The sequence below is a fragment of the Lynx rufus genome, unplaced genomic scaffold (genome assembly GCF_022079265.1).
Source record: "Lynx rufus isolate CCGP_SWC_20201006 ecotype Redwood Valley unplaced genomic scaffold, mLynRuf1.p SCAF_9, whole genome shotgun sequence".
NCBI classification, from domain to species: Eukaryota; Metazoa; Chordata; class Mammalia; order Carnivora; family Felidae; genus Lynx; species Lynx rufus.
In genome coordinates, this window is record NW_025814897.1 from 90,258,463 (window position 1) to 90,277,991 (window position 19,529).

Genomic DNA, 19,529 nt, shown 5'->3' on the forward strand with positions numbered 1-19,529 from the left:
ATCCATCACCCTCCCATCGCTCCTGGTGCGGCTGCTCGTAGCTTCAGAGTCCTTTCTTCTGTGCCTTTGTCTTGGTGGTTATGTCAGGTTCACTCCTTAGCCTCCGCTCCTTTATCAGCTGATTTCTACCCCACGCTTTGTGTTCCCTTAACGCTCTGCAGAATTCTGGCTGTGGCCATGGCTTGCTGCAGCCCTCGCCTTACCATAAGGTGCTGTATCTCCCCCTCACTGGAGGCCCCAGCCTTTCTGCATGTCCTGATAGGTAGGGGAAGATACTTCTTGGATTCCTCACTTGGGTAACATCAGGATGCACTCAGAGTGCCATTGTGAAATGTCCCTGGGCAGTCATCGCCTGTTTAACCATGTCTAGCCTCCATTAACAACTGTTACATTTGCATAGGTCCCTCCTCCAACGTGCTCCAGTAGGGTTTTCCATGGTTGTTGACCTTGAAGGACTACCCTTACCCCTGACCTCTTTCTCCTTCCATTTTACCCAAAGCATCTTCATGAGCACAGAGTTTCCCAGCACAGATTCCTCAGAACGCCAACTCCATAGCGTATTATTTGGTCTCAGAGCCGTGTCAGCCCCTCAGCATTATGGGTACCTGAGATGTGTGTGGGAAACTTCGTTTGAAGTAGCCCATTGTTAGGACTTGGTTTTCTAAGTCCTTTTGAGGAAGCCTGGCTTCTTCACCTATGGTTTTGAGGCTTCCCAGTGGCCATGAAGACTTCCCAGTGGCCAGCAGTCAGAAGCAGCCTCTCTGACTCTTCCTGTTTGAGAGCCCCCATCTGGAGCTGCCCGCCAGGTTTCTGTTTTCTGTCTGAGAGACACTTCTAGTCTCCAAGAGCAGCGATGAGCAACCTGCCCTCAGCCTCCGGACTGATGAAGGTTCCCCTGTTTCTGTCAGACCTGCCCACCATCTGGGAGAGCTCCTGGGTTGTGTTGATGGGGCAGCCTTCCAGGAGACTGCCATTAAATTGGATCTCAAGATGCGGTATCCACACAGGCACATTGTCTGTCTTGGGAAAAAGAAGGTATTTTCCGTGTGCAACCCGTGTTTGCAGCTTTCCAGGGCTCTTTCTGGTGTGAGAATTGAGATCATGGGTGTCTCTTTCTCTTTTTTGATCCCGTTGCATCGATGATCTGCACATAATGATACCTCACTGTCACTTCCTGTTTCTCCAGGACACGGAGAACATGTGGGAACACATTTTGGGGGCGGGGGAGTTGATATCCAGCGGGGGTTGTCAGAAGGCTGAGCCTTTGCTCCTTAATGACCGTGGCTGGTGGGGTGAAACAATTTGAAGTCAATGAGGAGTGTACCCTCTAGGGAGCACGTTGGATCCGGAAAGCCAGTTACTCATGTTTTTTGATTCATTGCCTTATTTGGATCAAGTTAAAGAAAGATCAGTAGGGCGGTCCCATGATTTGTCACAAGGAGATGGGGACCTGGTGCCAACACCTCTATTTTTAAAATTCTTTTTTAGCTCTAAAGACTCTTTGAAATTATCCTGCGAGTGTATTTATTAACACACTATCATTCCATACCACTGAGACATCATCTGTCTTGGTTGTTCACTTCCATCCACCTGGTGCTGGCCCAGTGTCTGGCACGTCAAGGGAAGCTCAATAAACTGGATAAATAAAATCTGTTTTCCCTGTTGTAGCCCCCTTTGAACGACTGCCTCAGTCACTTGGGGGGGGGTGGTAAGACCATCCAAACTATGGCACCATGTTGAATGTCTCTGATGGATTTGGAGGAGAGACAGAGTGGGATTATGGGGAAAGATGTTGAATTTGCAGAAGGCCTGGGTTTGAATCTTCACTCTGCCACTGGGGGTCTCTCTGAGCCTCTGTTTCTTTACTTATATTGGAAGATAGTAATTGCCCTCCTCTCACACATACTTTACAGTTCTTCAATCCTTGACTGAAGAATGCATGAAAAATGTTTTAAACCATAAAGTCTACAAATATGGAAGATTACAAAATTATGGTCTTTCTCTCTTTCCTTTTCTTTTTTTTTTTTTTTTTTTTTTTTTGCTTCCCATGAAGCCAGAGTCCCCTAGCTTGCTTCTGCCAACTCTATTAGAATTAGAATCTCCCGCGACTGCCCTCTGGCGATGGTTGTCTTTGTAGAGTGAACTAAGGAACAGATACCCTTTTAGGACTTCCATTGCCTGAATCCCATAATAACTTTGGTGCAGAGGTATTATTAGAGCCTAGCACACTCCTTTCTTAGACCTGGCCTTGGCCCCTATGCCACTGGGGAGCACTCTATCGTTGTATGTGTCTGTGAGTTAGGCACCGGGAGCTCTACTATCATGGGCTGCTTGATGGTGTTTCTCTCTCCCCAGGAGGCTGCTGAAGAGTGAACTTGGATCATTCATTACAGACTATTTCCAGGTAAGTTGTGTGAGTCTGAGTATCTGTCATTATAGTGCACAGGGATACATGCACCTAAAGGGATGGCCAATACCATACATCTGGGCATTCCTTCAACATCCAAGATTACATATGCCGAGTCCCTGATAATGCACAGGGCCAGTGTGGTCCCTGCTTTTATGGAGATTACAGTCTTGGGTAGTGGTTCTCAGGCTTCTTGGTCATCCTTACACTCTTAAAAATGATCGGTTATTTGGGTTATCTCTGTCTTCACCGTATTGGAAACTGAACCTGAGAAACTTAAAAATATTTAAGTCATTTAAATAATAAACCTATTACATGTTAGTCTAAATAGCATTTTAGTGAAAAATAACTTTTCAGAATAAAAAAAATAGAAGAGAGGCATTATTTTACGTTTGCAAATCTCTGCACCATCTGGCTTCATAGAAGATAGCTGGATGGATCCTCCTGTCTGTTTCCCATTCAGTCTGTTGTGACATTGCGCATCATGCGGTCTCTGGAAACCTGCACGGTACACTGATGGAAGATGCAAGGAAAAGGGCAAATTGTGGCTTAGTGTCATTAAGGAACTAGTTTTGACCCTGTGGAAAAGGTCTGGGGATATGGGACCTCAGACCACACTGTGGGAACTGCTCCTCTAGCAACATTCCCTCTCACCCCCCGGGGATGGCATCTAATTCGGTGTAACTGTATGTACCTTTCAGCCAACTGACTTCTTGTCGCTAAGCCTCCTAGTCTGTTCTGTTAAAGATGATTGGATCCGGCGATCTGACACCCCTCTGCCCAAACACTGTTGTTACGAGGCTAATGAACTCAAGGTTCCAGACTCCCTTAGAGGATGGTTTATTTTTCTTCTTCGTTTTTTCTTAGTTTATTTATTTATTTTGAGAGTGAGAGTGTTGTGTGTGCATGAGCAGGGGAAGGGCAGAGAGAGAGGGAGAGAGAGAATCCCGAGGAGGCTCCGTGCTGTCAGCGCAGAGCCTGACCTGCGGCTTGAACTCATGAACTGTGACATGCTAACCTGAGCTGAAATCAAGAGTCAGAAGCTTAACCAATTGAGCCACCCAGATGCCCCTCAGAGGATAGTTTCTAATCGACTGACACAAGTTGTTTTCCTGACTCCACCCACAGGCATGTGGGAGAGGGCATGGGGACGTTTCTTTGACAGTGAGTAATTGACTGAGTGATACTTTAGTGAAGTCAGAGTTACTACTTTTCCCTGCTCATTAGCTGAGTAGGTCTTGGGCAAGATGCCTCATTTTCCCCATCTGTAAAATGGGAACAAAAACATGACCTACCTTAGAGGTCGTTGTTGGTTTACGTGAAATAACACATGCAAAGCATTCAGCGCATAGTGTGGGTGTTGGGTGGGAGACAGAGTAGGGGAGTGGTCAAGATCGTGGCCTCTAAAGCCAGACTACCTGAGTTTAGTGCCCAGCATAGCCCATTACCACCTGTGTGACCTTGAGCAAGTTGCTTTACCTCTGTGTGTTTTAGTTTTCTGTTCTATAAAACCAGGGGTGTTAGGACCTAACCTTATAAGATTGTCGTGAAGACTAAATAAAGTGTTATTTGTCAAGTGCTCAGAACAGTGACTAGCACAGAGGAAGACAGAGTAACGCAGTTATTAAACTTAACTGTATGCGTATTTGTTATTCTAAAGTGTTGTCCAACCCTTTTAATGGGAAACTAACATAAAAATACCTAACATCTTGGTTTCAGGTTGGTGGTGCTATTCTATACCCACGGAGAACATACTTTTATTTAAGACAGGTTAAAGAATTTTTAGATCTTAAAAACAATACTGACATTCTTTTTTTTTCTTCCTTACCAACATTCGGGAAGCTTAAATTTTTATGTGCACTTTTAAAGAATGACAGATGTTAGTCCTTTAAAACACACACACACACACACACACACACACACACACACACACACACACACCAGAGAATAGCCACTATAAATATGGACAAAGCAAGACCCAACAGCAGCCTGGAATTCTATCGGGTCAGATGTCTCAGCTGCTTGAAAGAAAAAGCTCCTGTCCAGGGAGAGACAAACATAAAGATTAAGAAAGAGGTAATTAGTTACAAATGTGAATCATCTCAGTTGCCCTTGACTCAAAGGTCAGCCTTGTCCTCAGTCTCTTCTCTTGCTGTCTGTACTGATTGATTTTTAAATCCAACTACAGAGAAGTGATTTTTCAGTTGGTCCTGAAGAAACCTGCCAGGCCGGCAGCCTTCCTCGCTGACATTTAAAGTAGACAGAGTTTGGTGTGGTTTCAATCGGGTTTTAAATGTCAGTTGTCTTTTGGCACGGGGGGGGCTACCCCTAGGATGGGTGGGGAAGGGCACTTGGGTGGGGACTTGTTTATCTGGGAAGCCCTGAGGTTTGGGGGGGGTCGGTTAATGCTGCTTACAAAGTATGCCAGCCACTTAACTAATAACCACATGTCATTTTCCATCGAGAGCTTAATCAGAGAAACGGCTTGGTGAATATTGAGTCTCTTTCTGGGGGTGTGGGGTGGGAACTGGTTTTCACAGTTTTGAATCTGGGATTTTCCTTAGTACTAGACTGGAGAGAAAGCTATCCTGGACGCTGTTTATTTAAATGTAGGTTTTAAGTTTCCTGTAGGTGCAGAGCCCTTTAAAAAAAAAAAAAAAAGTGTTTGGCTCCCCAGTGCCTGGAAAGTACCTGGAACATAAGAGATGCCTAGTGAAGTTTCTTGGGAGAGAGGGAGGGGTTGTCTACCACAGATACAGGAGATGATATTAGGTGGTATGCACAATGACGTTAAGTAATACTGGTCTTCGTGGCTAGAATGTATTTTCCTTTCTTTTCCTTTCATGCTTCGGATTGTGCCCAGGGAGAGTCTCGCTTTGCGCCACTGTATCTTTGACGCTCCTGCAGGACTTGGCGATCTCCCTTGTTTCAGAAAGAGAGAGCACGCCTCGAACTTAGTGTCTTCAGCTAGGAATACTGATTAGGATTTCATAAATTTTTTTTTCTTTGCCTCGAGTTGATGGTTGAGTTACATTCTGTTTATGGCAAATGATGTTGCTATAGTTTCATTTTTTACACATATTTATGTTTTAAAAAGTGGACTGATTTAAGAAAAATAGTATGCAAAGAATAACAGTTTAGGGGACCCTGGCGATGGCCAGATGGTGAAGGTGGTTCAAGAGAGAGTCAGGTTTGGAAAGCCCAATGCTGGGCACCGCTTGAAGGAACTGTCCATGAAGGAGGATGGGAGGGAGGAGGGAGGTCCAGGAGGGAGGGCTATAGAGGCCAGCCTTCACATTCAACTAGCAGACGTGCTGTGAAGAAGGAAAAGTCTGAATGGGCTCCAGAAAGAACACGCCTCCAGCAAGGAGGAAGGAGGAAGTCCATGGACAAATAAGGAACAGAACATGAGGGTGGAGGTGAGACCCCAAAGCCACGGATGTGGCTGTTGGAGAGGACGATGAATGGGCTCTTTGGGCTCTGGGCTTTTCTGTGTGACATGAAGGATGGGGGGCCCCCTCCCTGCCGTCTGCATTTAGCGATGAACTCGCATCTCCTGGGACCCAGAGAGATCTCTTCTGGGTTGGGTTGGGTCGCATCTCTCCAACCCAGAGATCTCTACTTGCAGAACCTTCTCTGTGGCTCTGCTTTTGAAGGTGAGCATTCTCAACTTGTAGCTTCAAGGAAAGATTCACTGAAGGGTATCTTCAGTCAGGAATAATGAAAATGACCTGAGGTGAAGGCAGAGGGGAAGCAGGTGGGAAAAGAGTGCTTATCTTGTGTCTGCACACAGAGAAGACAGGCCATTTGATCCACAGAAGCATAGAGAGATTTCCATAAGAAACTGGCGGGAAAAAATCTGACATTTCCAGTGTTGGATTTTCTCTTTCCCTCTGTTTTGGGCCTGGAAGGAAAGCTGGGGTTTCCCAGGGGAACTCTATCATAGAGACAGCTCTGTGGGAGAACTGTTTCCTTAGAACTTTGGAAATGATGATCGGAAGTGCTCTACATTTTTCTATCACCTAATTAATGGTTAACCACGTCGGTGGTGCAGGGCATGGGGATGGGCACGGGGGGGAGTGGCTGCAGATAGAGTATTCTGTGCTCCTGTATCTGCTGGCTGTGTTGTGTTTGTTGAAAGTTTTTACCCCAAGCCTGGAAAGTTAAATTCCCTTTGGTGAAACTAGAGTTTTGCTTGATACAGAAACTCAGTTTCTAGTCAGTAGCTCTGAACAAGATAGTACCTAGGAAAAGGGGAAATTTAGTCACCCCAGTGCCCAAAGGCCACAGATGGCCTGGTAGTGTTTGATCTAAATACTTCCATTACTGCTCATGTCTTGTGAGAGCCCCAGGAGGCCAGTCCCTCTTAGCTCATCATTATCAGGGAAGATTCATTAAGGGCTTGTGGCACAGGGCAGAACCAAAGGAGGAGACCCATGGAAGTGTCAGGGTCACCGTGGAGTTCGACACTGAAGACAGAGCAGGGATGTGGATACCTCTATGCAGGTACCACACAGGGTAGTGTTACCTGAAAACCTGAGTGGATGGTAAAGGCTTACAAACAGGCCCAGGATAAGTATACTTTGTAGGGACAAAGCTGGGTGGGACTTGTAAGAATCCACAGATTCTTCCTGGGTGGAGAGATGATAAAGATTGGGGAAAATCACTTTCATGTGATTTTTTTTTTTTTTTCCAAACCCAAATTGACTAGAGGCGAAAAGTTTCAGCTCCTCTTTGGTCAGCCTGGGAGGTCTTCCCAAACACATGGAGTTCCCCAGAAGAAAAGGGGTGATTAGGTGGATGGAGGGGAGCAAGAGATGGGGCTTTGCTCTACTACAAAGCTGTCATCATCAAGACAGCATGGTATTGGCACAAAAACAGACACACAGACCAATGGAATAGAATAGAAACCCCAGAACTAGACCCACAAACATATGGCCAACTCATCTTTGACAAAGCAGGAAAGAACATCCAATGGAAAAAAGACAGCCTCTTTAACAAATGGTGCTGGGAGAACTGGACAGCAACATGCAGAAGGTTGAAACTAGACCACTTTCTCACACCATTTACAAAAATAAACTCAAAATGGATAAAGGACCTAAATGTGAGACAGGAAACCATCAGAACCTTAGAGGAGAAAGCAGGAAAAGACCTCTCTGACCTCAGCCGTAGCAATCTCTTACTCGACACATCCCCAAAGGCAAGGGAATTAAAAGCAAAAGTGAATTACTGGGACCTTATGAAGATAAAAAGCTTCTGCACAGCAAAGGAAACAACCAACAAAACTAAAAGGCAACCAACGGAATGGGAAAAGATATTTGCAAATGACATATCGGACAAAGGGCTAGTATCTAAAATCTATAAAGAGCTCACCAAACTCCACACCCGAAAAACAAATAACCCAGTGAAGAAATGGGCAGAAAACATGAATAGACACTTCTCTAAAGAAGACATCCAGATGGCCAACAGGCACATGAAAAGATGTTCAGCGTCGCTCCTTATCAGGGAAATACAAATCAAAACCACACTCAGGTATCACCTCACGCCAGTCAGAGTGGCCAAAATGAACAAATCAGGAGACTATAGATGCTGGAGAGGATGTGGAGAAACGGGAACCCTCTTGCACTGTTGGTGGGAATGCAAATTGGTGCAGCCGCTCTGGAAAGCAGTGTGGAGGTTCCTCAGAAAATTAAAAATAGACCTACCCTATGACCCAGCAATAGCACTGCTAGGAATCTACCCAAGGGATACAGGAGTACTGATGCATAGGGGCACTTGTACCCCAATGTTCATAGCAGCACTCTCAACAATAGCCAAATTATGGAAAGAGCCTAAATGCCCATCAACTGATGAATGGATAAAGAAATTGTGGTTTATATACACAATGGAATACTACGTGGCAATGAGAAAAAATGAAATATGGCCTTTTGTAGCAACGTGGATGGAACTGGAGAGTGTGATGCTAAGTGAAATAAGCCATACAGAGAAAGACAGATACCATATGGTTTCACTCTTATGTGGATCCTGAGAAACTTAACAGGAACCCATGGGGGAGGGGAAGGAAAAAAAAAAAAAAAAAAAAAAGGACGTTAGAGTGGGAGAGAGCCAAAGCATAAGAGACTGTTAAAAACTGAGAACAAACTGAGGGTTGATGGGGGGTGGGAGGGAGGGGCGGGTGGGTGATGGGTATTGAGGAGGGCACCTTTTGGGATGAGCACTGGGTGTTGTATGGAAACCAATTTGTCAATAAACTTCATATAAAAAAAAAAAAAAAGAGATGGGGCTTTGAACAAGTGGACTGAGCTCCAGCAAAAAGACAAGGGGGGAAGATGATATCCTTAGGGGAGAAGATCGTTGCGAGGTTACGTTTTGGATTTGGCCAGTACTTGGAAGAAAGCCCTTGTGGAGTCTGTAAACTTGGGAGTGGCTCAGAAACTTTGCTTGGGCACTGTGAGGGGAGGGAATGGGGTGGTGCCAGTCTGGGGGCTGCAAGAAGGACCCCTGGATGTCCCAGGCTGCACTGTGTGGGGCTGCCCGCCAGCCAGCCGCGTTCCCTGTCAGCAGCTCCGCCATGCTTAATCTCCTCGGCGATTGCCTGGAATCTGTGCAATTATTTGAATATTTTTATTGTACTTTCTCTCACGTTTTATGAGGATAAGTGGGAAAATGGGCCTTGAAGTTGATAACCATAGGTCTTAATATAATTGAGATAAAGATGAAAATCTGCGGGCATGCTGCAATGGCGGATCTTTAGCCTCATTGGACTTGGGTGATTGCACATTCTATTGTTTTGTTTTTTTTTTAATTTTTTTTTTCAACGTTTATTTATTTTTGGGACAGAGAGAGACAGAGCATGAACGGGGGAGGGGCAGAGAGAGAGGGAGACACAGAATCGGAAACAGGCTCCAGGCTCCGAGCCATCAGCCCAGAGCCCAACGCGGGGCTCGAACTCACGGACCGCGAGATCGTGACCTGGCTGAAGTCGGACGCTTAACCGACTGCGCCACCCAGGCGCCCCGCACATTCTATTGTTAAAGAAGGAACACGTAGGTACAAAATGCTGAAAATCTATCACCCGAAGATGAGCTCCGAAGGTGAGGTGTAATTAGGGGTTTTATAATCCTTCTTAGCTCTGTGGGAACAGAACTCCGAACATCATGTAAGCGTCTTGTTCCACACGAATACGTGTTTTCAGGAACCCACTATGGGTGAAATTGGGTGATTTCCTATAGAGCAGGCAGGGAATGGCAGCAGCCAGATTTAAGGCACCAGTGAAGGAAGGTTGGAAGGCAGAGGTAGATGCTAGAAATGCACATGTGTTCCGGTAAGTGCAAACATTCAGCAGTTCAGTGGCCATGAGGGGTAAAGACTGAGTTGGAAGGGCTGAGAAGTATTTGTTAGGCATGGAAAGCACCAGGGCAACTGTCTCTGAGGCTGCTTAAGAGCTATATGGAGGGGACGCCTGGGTGGCTCAGTCAGTTAAGCGTCTGACTTTGGTTCAGGTCATGATCTCATGGTCAGTGAGTTCGAGCCCTGTGTCAGGCTCTGTACTGACAGCCCAGAGCCTGGAGGCTGCTTCGGACTCTGTGTCTCCTTCTCTTTCTCTCTGTCCCTCTTCCACTCACACTCTGTCTCTGTCTCTCTCTCAAAAATAAGTAAATGTTGTTGTTGTTGTTGTTGTTGTTGTTTAAAAAAAGGGTTATATGGAGGACAAAAACATCCATAGTCAGGACGGCGAACATTATCATGCATTTATGCACCAGCCACTCTTTAAAGCTGATGGTTCTCGAAGTGTGGTCCCCGGACCAGCATCTTCCGCACCACCTGAGAGCGCGTTGCCAAGGCAGATTTTCAGGCCCCGCCTCGGACTCACAGAATCAGATACTGGGGATGGGGCCCAGAACTCTGTGATTCTGATACCTAATCAAGTCTGAGAAAATGCTGGAAGCATTCTCCCTGTGCCAAGTCACTTATTCCTCCTGACAGCTGATGAGGAAGATTTTGTTATTACTGTTCTGCAGATACTATGACTGCAGCTCTCAGAAGGGAGGTTATCCAAGATTGCACAGCTGGTAAAATGTAGAGCAAGTGTCAGACTCAGGCCCTCTGGCCATGGAAGAAAAATCTTCTGGATTATACTCTAAATGTTAAAATGCCCGTAAGGCATTCCCTGAAAAACTCCATGGAAGAGAAATTTCAGTGTTTTTAAATTTTATTTATTTATTTTTGGTGTCCAGAGAAACAGGGACTGTTTTCCAGCTTCCTTTAAAATGACTTTTTTAAAAGCCCGAATTCACCCTCTACCACTGAAATGGTGCTGAATGAAGGATTCGCATATGTAGCAAGTTTTTCATCTTTTTCACACTCCCATCTGGGGATTTCTGTCTGGTCTCATCACACTGCCACATCCCCTCCCCGCCCCCATCCACACACCAGGACTGGTTTATTAGGAACTGGGCTTGGGGACGAGTCGTGTTTATAAGGCTTTTTGTTGCTTATCTAGGAAGGCATCCAGGTTCACAGGAAATGCAGACATCCTTAGATATGATGGCTGTACTTTCAAAGCTGCAGCGGGGAAAAAAGGAGGTGGCCCATAGTTTCCATCCCTGGCTTAGTGCCAGTGCCAGGAACCTTTGTGGATCTTGATATCACTGGAAACATGCCTGGAGTAGAAAAGAATTGTTGGCTGAGAAGAGTTCTCCGTAGGCAGAGTGGCATGCTTCTAGATGCCTCCGGGGTAGGAAAGAAGGTCTCATTTGGGAATGGAACCCACCTAGGAGCCACGTGTGAGCCTTGCTGGACAGTGAGTGTGTGTGGATAGCGGAGAGGGAGGCCCTGAGGAAGTACTTCGGGGGAGGCAGAATTTGGGAAGCTGGTAGCAGGGTTGGGCAGCGGAAATGGCCCGGCTGGATAGAGGTTTCATGGCGGAACTCCGTCCCGTCACCCGAGATTGCTAAACCGACTGCTCTCCATATGTGTGATCCTGAAGTGGATCTCCTCTCCCTTCCCCTTTGGGCAAGGACACAAGAAACCTCCCCAGTGGACAGGGCAGAAGAACAGGATGGCTAAAAGCACCAGACCTTCTTCCGGGTGGGTCTGGATTCCCATCCTTGCTGGAACGCTCACTGGCTGGGTAACTGCAGGCATGTCACTTAACCTCTCTGAGCCTCAGTTCTCTTAGTGATACGCTAGCTGAGATCATGGTACCGACTTCAAAAAGTTGATGCGGTTACTGGTTGAGATGTTGTAGATGCAAAGTCCTTGGTATTTAGGGAGCGGTCAACATACGGTAGCTATTTGTATCTTTATATATATTGTTTTATTATTGCTAAAATAAACCAAGGGAATATAATGGGGGTTTGGATTCAGACCAATCTGGGTGCTAGTTCTGGTCTCACATCTGCTAGTTGCTACTCTGAGCCTCCATTTCTTCATCTGTACAAAAGGCATCGTTTGTGGCAAAGGTACAATGAGTTAGTGCATGCAAAGGGTTTAATACAGTGCCTGACAAGAGTAAAAACCAGTGAATAACTCTACTGTCATTCTTTCTTCTTCTTCTTCTTCTTCTTCTTCTTCTTCTTCTTCTTCATCGCTAAAGCAGTGGCAGGCAGCCTTAGCATTTACAGGATTCCTGCTGTTGGAAAGTTCTTTCCTCTGGGAAGATGGGTTAGTGTCCTTCTCCCCACCCCCACCCCCCAGCCTGTGGGTTCCCTGTTTCCCTGAGTCCCTCCGGTGGGTTTGGGAAAGTACCTGCTTGACAAGAGGTGCACACTGTTGACAAGCCCACCTTCTCCTCTGTCCTCCCCTGCTTCCTCCTGCCTGCCCTCCATGATCAGCTAGGATGAGCTGAATCTGTCCCACCCACTCAAGATTGGGTGGTTTTGGATGCCTTTCCCCAGACATCCTTGTTTTTTGTTTTTTTTTTTTTTTTTTTTTTGCATTTTTCCTAGCTGAACTTCATTTTTCTGTTGGTGGCGTGTTTTTTGATGTCTTAGACGTGTCAGCTGTCTTTCACGTCCAGGCTCCTCTGCTTCTTGATTCAAGTGATGTGTATTCCACGTCTAAGTTCATTTATGGGGTGGGGGCAAGGCACCAAGTAACAATGGGCCTCGTTCCCAGTCCCAAGTCATTTCCTAGGTGGCTGCTATTTAATGTAAACGGTCGTTGGCTCCAAGCCATCGGGCGGGGTTGGTGCGGTTGCCGCCATTGGGCAGGGAACGGGACCAGAGAAAGGTCGGGTTCTTCCCAGCCCTGGCACCACACAGCTCCATCACCACAGCCTGCAGCAAGCATGTCCTCGGCGCCTTCCAGAATCATGCCTTTGTTAAGGGCCGGGAATGCGGTGAGGCGAGTTCCAGGAAGAGATGCTTAAAAGGACAGACCGTCCAAGATGGATGCCTGAGTCAAGGCTGGTTCTTTTCGTTTTCCTTTGTCCTTCTGGGGGGAAGGAGGGGGATGTCTCAGCAGCCTTAAGCCCCACAGATGTCCAGTTGGCGTATCCTGAGGTGAAGTGAGCAGCACACAGAGTGGCCGCAGCCAGGGTTGGGGAGGTCGGTCTCCCTTTCCCGTGGGCCTGCTGCTGCAGCCTGTGGTGGACAGGAGACCCCCCCCCTACGAGAGATCGGAACCTTTGCACCCTCAGTACACACATCCGGGATGGTCAAGAGGCCCTCCCTGAGTTACCGGCACTTGAGCCACAGCTCTGCCAGCCCTGGGGCGGGGAAGCCTGCCCCCGGGGCCCCTCCCCAGGTGCTGCAGGGCCTGCCCCAACCCTACCCTCCTTGCATTTGGGCCTGGGCCCCCCAGCATTTCGGGGAATAAGAGGACAGTGTGGGGCCAGAGGCAGGGTGAGGGAGACCCTGTGGGACCAGTACACGCAGGGGTGGGGGAGTGGGGGGCGAGCAGGTGTTGAAAAATCCTCCTGGGGAGGTGGTAGGAGGCAGGACCACAAGTGAACCCAATCAGATTTCACTTACAAAACACAAGTTTGAAGATAAAAAATACTAAGAATTAAAATGGCAACTGCAGAGCATTAAACCCCAAGCAGGAAGCCCTTCAGGCCATGAGGCCCGGAGGAACATAGGACCATTTGGAGGGTAGGAGCCTGTGTGACTGCAGATTCCCAGGAGAGAAGACTGTTGGCTCAGTTTGAGACCTGGGTCAGCAATGGGATAGGAAACAGGCCAATCAGCTAAGCCGGAGATGCAGGCTGTGATCAAGGGGTTTGAGCTTGCACAGTGGGGCACAGATCCACTGAGTGCATGGCGGGAGGTTCTCTGGAGAGCAGGGGCTGTGGGCTAGGCTGGGCCCAGTGATCCCTCCTCTGCGTGCACGTGACAAACAAAAGCTGGAGACCAGTTATTCATTCAGCTGTAAAATAAGAGCAAAATCTACAAATGCTTGCGGATAGCAGAATCTGCAAGATGCTTTTGAAAGGTGCTTTAGTTTCCTGGAAAAGGACGAGTCCACCGAAATAGCCTCAAAACTGCGTGTGACCAGTGGATTTTGACCACAGGGCTGGGGAGATGGCAGAATATGGCTAGAGGCTCCTTAAATCCCCTCCTGAGCCCAAGTTTCTATTGCTTTTATTTTGGCCTAAGTTATAGAACTGTGTATCATGAGGATTTTAAAAGAGTATTTTCTTTTCCATTTCTCCATAATACACAAATCATTCCTTTGCATTGAAAAAAAAAATGTCTTTTTTTCTTTCCCCAAATGTCTCCTTGAAGGGGGAAGAAGTAGGAGAGAGAGGGAAGAAGAACCTGGGCCATCATTTAAAGCTTATCCCTTAAGGTACAGATACAGAGTGATTTTTATCAAGTAAAGAAAACGTCAACAGATTTAGGGACCCTGTATCACTTTCTCCCCTCTTCTACATATTCTGTCTCTTATCTTGATTTCTTAAAAGTTCAAAATGGGCTTCAGCACCAAAACAGGCAATATATATATTCAGCCAATGTTTATTAACATCTGCTATGTTTGGGACACTGTTCTCAGAGCAGTAAGAAATGGCCTTCACCGCTAAGGACCTAGTGAGTATGATACAAGATTTGAATTTGTTTCTTTAACTCATGACATCGCCTGGACTAGGCTTTTATCTCTCTGTTGTCAGTACTTCCTGTTCTCCCACCACTCTACCCCCACCCCTGCCATTTAAAATGTAGACGTCATAGGACAAAGTCACAAAAACTGCATTAAGACGGAGGCGCAATCACATTCACAGGTGCATTGCAGAAACATGACATCTTGGAAGGTTGTAAAGTTGTTTTGGAAGAAGCCTGGGACATCTGTGTTGGCATCAGAGGTGGTGACAGAGACTAATGGCATCAGGAGCCCTTGCACAGAGCACCCAGGGGAAGTTCTGAGAACTTCACCTGGATGGGTGATAGGGACCCACACAGAGACTTGAGGCCCCAGCTGCTCAGAAACATGCAGGTGGAGCGACTGCCTTCTGGAAGCACCTGCACAGTCCTTTCCTGTCCAGCCCGGCTGTCACAGAGCCTTGCTTCTGATAGTCTAAATTTGGTGCAGTGGTGTTTTCTTGCTTTCTGACCCAGAAGCTGTTGGGATTCATTTGTTTGGCTGGAAGGTGGAGAATGCAGGTGGGGTCTCGCTGGAACTACCTCTCTGTTCCATCGTTCTGTGTAAAGGAATTGATTTTTGTCTCCTTTAACAGAGTTGGTGTTCTCCTAGAAGATGTCATTCTGACTTTGAGTTGGGGTTCCATCTTGACGCTAAATGCTGGCCAACTACTTTTTGAAGTTAGATCATCTCTTGTGAATTTTAATAGGGCTTCTGAAATTTGGTTTATATGTGTGAGTCACAGAAATGTGACAGTTCCTTTGACAAAATATTTTAATATGTTTGATGTAGGCCCATTCATTACCGACTCTCTTTAACTCCCACTCCTTTGTGAAGATAGATGGGCTAAGAGAACAGCTATTATCATCAATGCCCATTACCACTGAGTACTAAGGACATGAGATACTGTGTGTGTGTGTGTGTGTGTGTGTGTGTGTGTGTGTGTGTGTGTAATGACTAAGTCTTATAAGAACTTTATGATGTTGCTGGTATGGTGCCATTTTACAGCTGAGGAATTCAAGTATTAGAGAAAGTTCAAGATCACACAGCTCGAGTGTGGCCGAGCTGGGACTTGAGCCCCCGTCTGATACCCAAATTGTTTCCACTCTGCTATGCACGAGGGTTTGCATCATTGTCATCGTTGCAACAGGGTTTTAAGGTTTTATAAAGGAGAATACTAAGAAATGCATTAGGTTTTCTGTAGGATACAGATCACCATGGGCCCCCTGTCCCATAAGCATAGGACTTTGATAATCTGATAATGTGAGGTGAGTGGAGAGGCACCAGTGCATCCTTGCTCTTGGAGCTTCTGTGACCTGTGAAGAGGCTGCTCCACTTCTTATGGGACCGCGCTAGCCCTTTAAGGGGGCTCTGGGTGGGGAGACTTGCTAGAAGGCAACAAAGCAGAGTGGAGAGAACATGGCTTCTGGAGCTAAGAAGACCTGGTCTGTCTCCTGTAGGCGGTCCCTTCACTGACCATCAGTAAAGTGAGGGTCATGGCACCAACCGGCTAGGACTGTTGGGAGGGTTGCAATTAGGTGAAATGAAGGATATAAACCCTCTGACATGCGCAGAACACTCAGCAGTTGCTAGGTACAATTGCACAAGGACTTAACCATACTCTCTCTTTCCACAGCTTTCCATGCACACCCTCACTGGTGGACACATACTCACGGCTGCTTAAGGTTTTGCATACAGTCTCTTTCATGCTTGCGTGGGAAACCCTAAATTCATCTCTTAAAAAAATATATTATCTCTGCACAATTTCCCATTACCTCAACGCTCCCTTTTCTGAGTTTAGATGAAGGGCTTGAAGGACATCGGGTGTCCACCACAGGCCTGCCGTAGGACTCAGCCAAGCCTGTGGCATGCCTCCTCCGTGCTTGGAGGGATGGAATAGTGGTTGAGTTTGGCTCTCGTCTCCCTCGTTTGCCGTGGGATGTCTTGTTGACTTCTCCCGAAGCCTGATCTTCCAAGAGGACAGATGGCTTCTAGTACTTGGAAGCGTGACTGGCATCCAAGGGCCCAGAGCCCCGCACCCTCGCCCATTGGACGTGGAAGAGGTTTTGTCGGTACGTGAAGTAGCCCAACCCTTGTGTTCTTTGTTCTCTCTTGACAGAATCAGCTTCTTGCCAAAGGCCTGTTGTTTGTGGAGGAGAAGATTAAGCTGTGTGAAGGCAAGTACAAGGCAGCCCTCGTACAGTGGGCCCTGTGACTCAGCCTCTGCTGTTTGGACAGCTGAAATGCTTCTGTCCAAGAGTGGCAGGCTCCAAGTGAGTGATTCACCCTGTCTCTCGCTCCCCCCGCGAGCGGCCTCACTTGCTTGGAGCCAGCCACTGTGGCTGTGCCAGTCAGATCTGTATTTTGAAAAATGAGGTGGGATTGGGGTGGTCTTCTCCGAGAACCCTCGCCGAGGGTGTTTCACGGGATGCGTGCTGGCGGTCCCCTGTGGAGGGATAAATTCTACCACGGATCCTGACATGCTGTTCTCCCTGGTCTGACCCAGGCTACTTCTAACTGGCCTTTTTCATCTTAGTTGAGGTCCTATATGACAGGAGGCCTACCTGTTTGGGGGGCATTAGGCTAAACAGGCCCCTGCTGAATGGCGTATGATTTGATAGGCAATGGAAGATTCCTGGCCTGAAAAGATTTTAGAGCCCAGCAGACAGAATAGAAAGGGACCGAATGGAGATGGGAGATGGGACCAAGGCAAGAAGTGGCCAACCCCGGGACTCTATCAAGGGCTACCTCTCAGCTGCCTCCAAGGTGGATTCTGACCTTAGCTTACCACCTACTTCTTCGGTGACTTTGGCCAAGTTTCTAGTTCCTTTGAGCCTTGGTTTTTACTGATTATTTATTTTTGAAAATTTTTTATTAAAATTTTTTTAAGTTTATTTTGAGAGAGAGAGAGAGAGAGAAATAGAAAGAGAGAGAAAGAGAATCCCAAGCAGGCACTATGCTCAGCACAGAGCCCAGTGCAGGGCTTGAACTCATGAACCGTGAGATCATGACCTGAGTTGAAATCAGGAGTCAGATGCTTAACTGACTGAGCCACCCAGGCACCCCAGTTTTTTATCATTTTTAAAATGACCAAATGGGCTAGGGGTTATAAGGAGTATAAGGAGTGTACCTGGCGTAGCATCATACTTGGCATGCCGTAGGTCCACAAACTGGTTTCTTTTTTTTTTTTTTTTTTTTTTTTTTTGGTACTTTAGCCTAAAGACCTCTATCTGTAGGTCAAATTTACTACTAGTCCCAGACATATCAGGCCATAGAGCATCCCTTTTTTTTCACCTCCATTCCCTGGGAAAGAGATTCTTGTTCCATGAAGTGTCCCCTGGGAAGGCAAAGTAGGAGACTTTGAGAAGCTGACACCGGAAAGTTCCGGTGCTTCGCCCACAGTAAGTGCTCAGCAGACCTTTGGAAGAATAGAGATTAGAAATTAACTTCCATATATGTGACAGCTGACTGAACTTGTAGCCTTGTTTTCCTTCCATATAGCTGTATTCAGGCTTTTTCAACCTTATAAACACCCACTAGCCCGGGGCCTTAATTTTAAGTGAGTGGCTTTGACAGGGATTTTGTGCCCCTTTTGCATTTAACAGTCGGGCCAGTACACAAGTATGGAAGGTGGCTGCCTAGTAAAGGGGGGGAAGGGAAGCGTGGTCTCTGGCCACATTATTTGTCTGTAAGTCACCTGAGGGGTTAGTACATGCTTCTGCAAATGTGGGAAACCAGCTTCATGAAAAAGATACCGAGCAAAACCAAGTCTGTAAGTGTTTTCAGGGAAGAGTTGGATGTCTTTTATTCCAGTGATGCTTGACACGGATACATTTGGAGTGAAGGCTCAGAAATGGTGCTGAATGGGGTAAATGAAGGTCATCTGAGGTTCTCTGCCTCTGCCCTAAAGCACGCCATGGGGCACCAGGGCGGGGGTTCTCCCCGGGTCCATGCTGGCCGTGAGGTCTGCATGTCACCTCTGCACAGTGAAAGAGGTGGAGAACCTTGAAGGGCCTTTCCTGTCTTCAGCCAGAACTTCTCCACTTTTTTATTTCATGTATTACAACCCCACAAAAGATTTTATTTGACAGAAAGGATTCCCTTGCTATAGGATCCATCCTATCACTGAACAGACCGTACTCTGTTGACCTGATTGTTTTATGGACACATTGTACATGTGTCCCTTATGGCCGCAGAAAGGACAGAGGCAGCTCTTATCCTTGTGTTGATCTTTTGTGGGCAGGATCTGCCGTGTTTCTTCCAGGAATCTTTCCCAGAGCTTTTGTGGCCTTGACCGTAAGGAGTCCCTGATTCCCCTTCTATGGGCTTCCGGTGATCTAAACTCCTGTGGCACATTTAGAGGACAGTTTTTATAGGGTGGTGGTCTAGAAGCTTCTGTGCAGCCCCCTTCATCTTTGCGGGAGGCTAAGTCCTTAGGGGCTGTTTCTGGAGGTGAAGTCACCTCCCTGAAACTCTTTCTTCCCCGGGGTCACCCTGTTTTGTTAGCCTGTGTCAGTCGGACATTCTTCTCTGAACACTTTCCAAAACCTCCATTACTCTGTGAAGTTCGAAGCCAGCAATTAGACCCGAGTTCCCAGGAGAGGTGCCTTCCTGCTGCTGGGTTGAAAGATTACCTCATGTGCTGATGAGCTCTCCATCCTGGCGGTGGAGGGGAATAAGCGGGCACCGGCACGGATCTGCAGGATTCTCCTGCCCTTCCTTCGTGTCGGGAAGGCCTCTGCTGGGCTTTGTAATGGAAGGCTTAGGATACAGGCCGTCAATAAAGCAGCTGGAATATGGCCTTTTCTCCTGTGCAGTACGTTCCCCGGGTGATGGGTTCACCTTGGTTTTGGGTACCAGGATGGCTTAACATGTCAGATGTTCCTTTTGAGCTCCCCGACTCCTCCCTGCCACGAACTAGCATAGCCTACATTTGAAAAGATTGGTTCGTTCAGACATTGGTTGATTATCAGCCATCTACCAGACACTTTGCTAGGTGCTGGGGACACGGTGGTGAACAAAACCATCCTAGGATTCCAGG

General features: G+C 47.0%; 1 protein-coding gene across 16 annotated transcripts in view; it reads left to right on the forward strand.

The window, feature by feature from the left end:
* Window positions 1-19,529, forward strand: part of PRR5L (proline rich 5 like) — a 75,309-nt gene that overhangs the window by 34,112 nt on the left and 21,668 nt on the right. For 13 of the 16 annotated variants that reach the window (XR_006960713.1, XR_006960714.1, XR_006960715.1 and 10 more), the window contains exons 4-5: window positions 2,356-2,404; window positions 16,608-16,665. Coding sequence is in view for 12 of the 16 variants with exons in the window: in XM_047071856.1 (XP_046927812.1) it covers window positions 2,356-2,404; window positions 16,608-16,665 (107 nt within the window). In the remaining 4 variants the exon portion in view is untranslated. Of the gene's footprint in view, window positions 1-908; window positions 1,036-2,355; window positions 2,405-16,607; window positions 16,666-19,529 lie in introns of all 16 variants that reach the window. The other 3 variants (XM_047071859.1, XM_047071857.1, XM_047071858.1) reach the window with 3 other exon arrangements.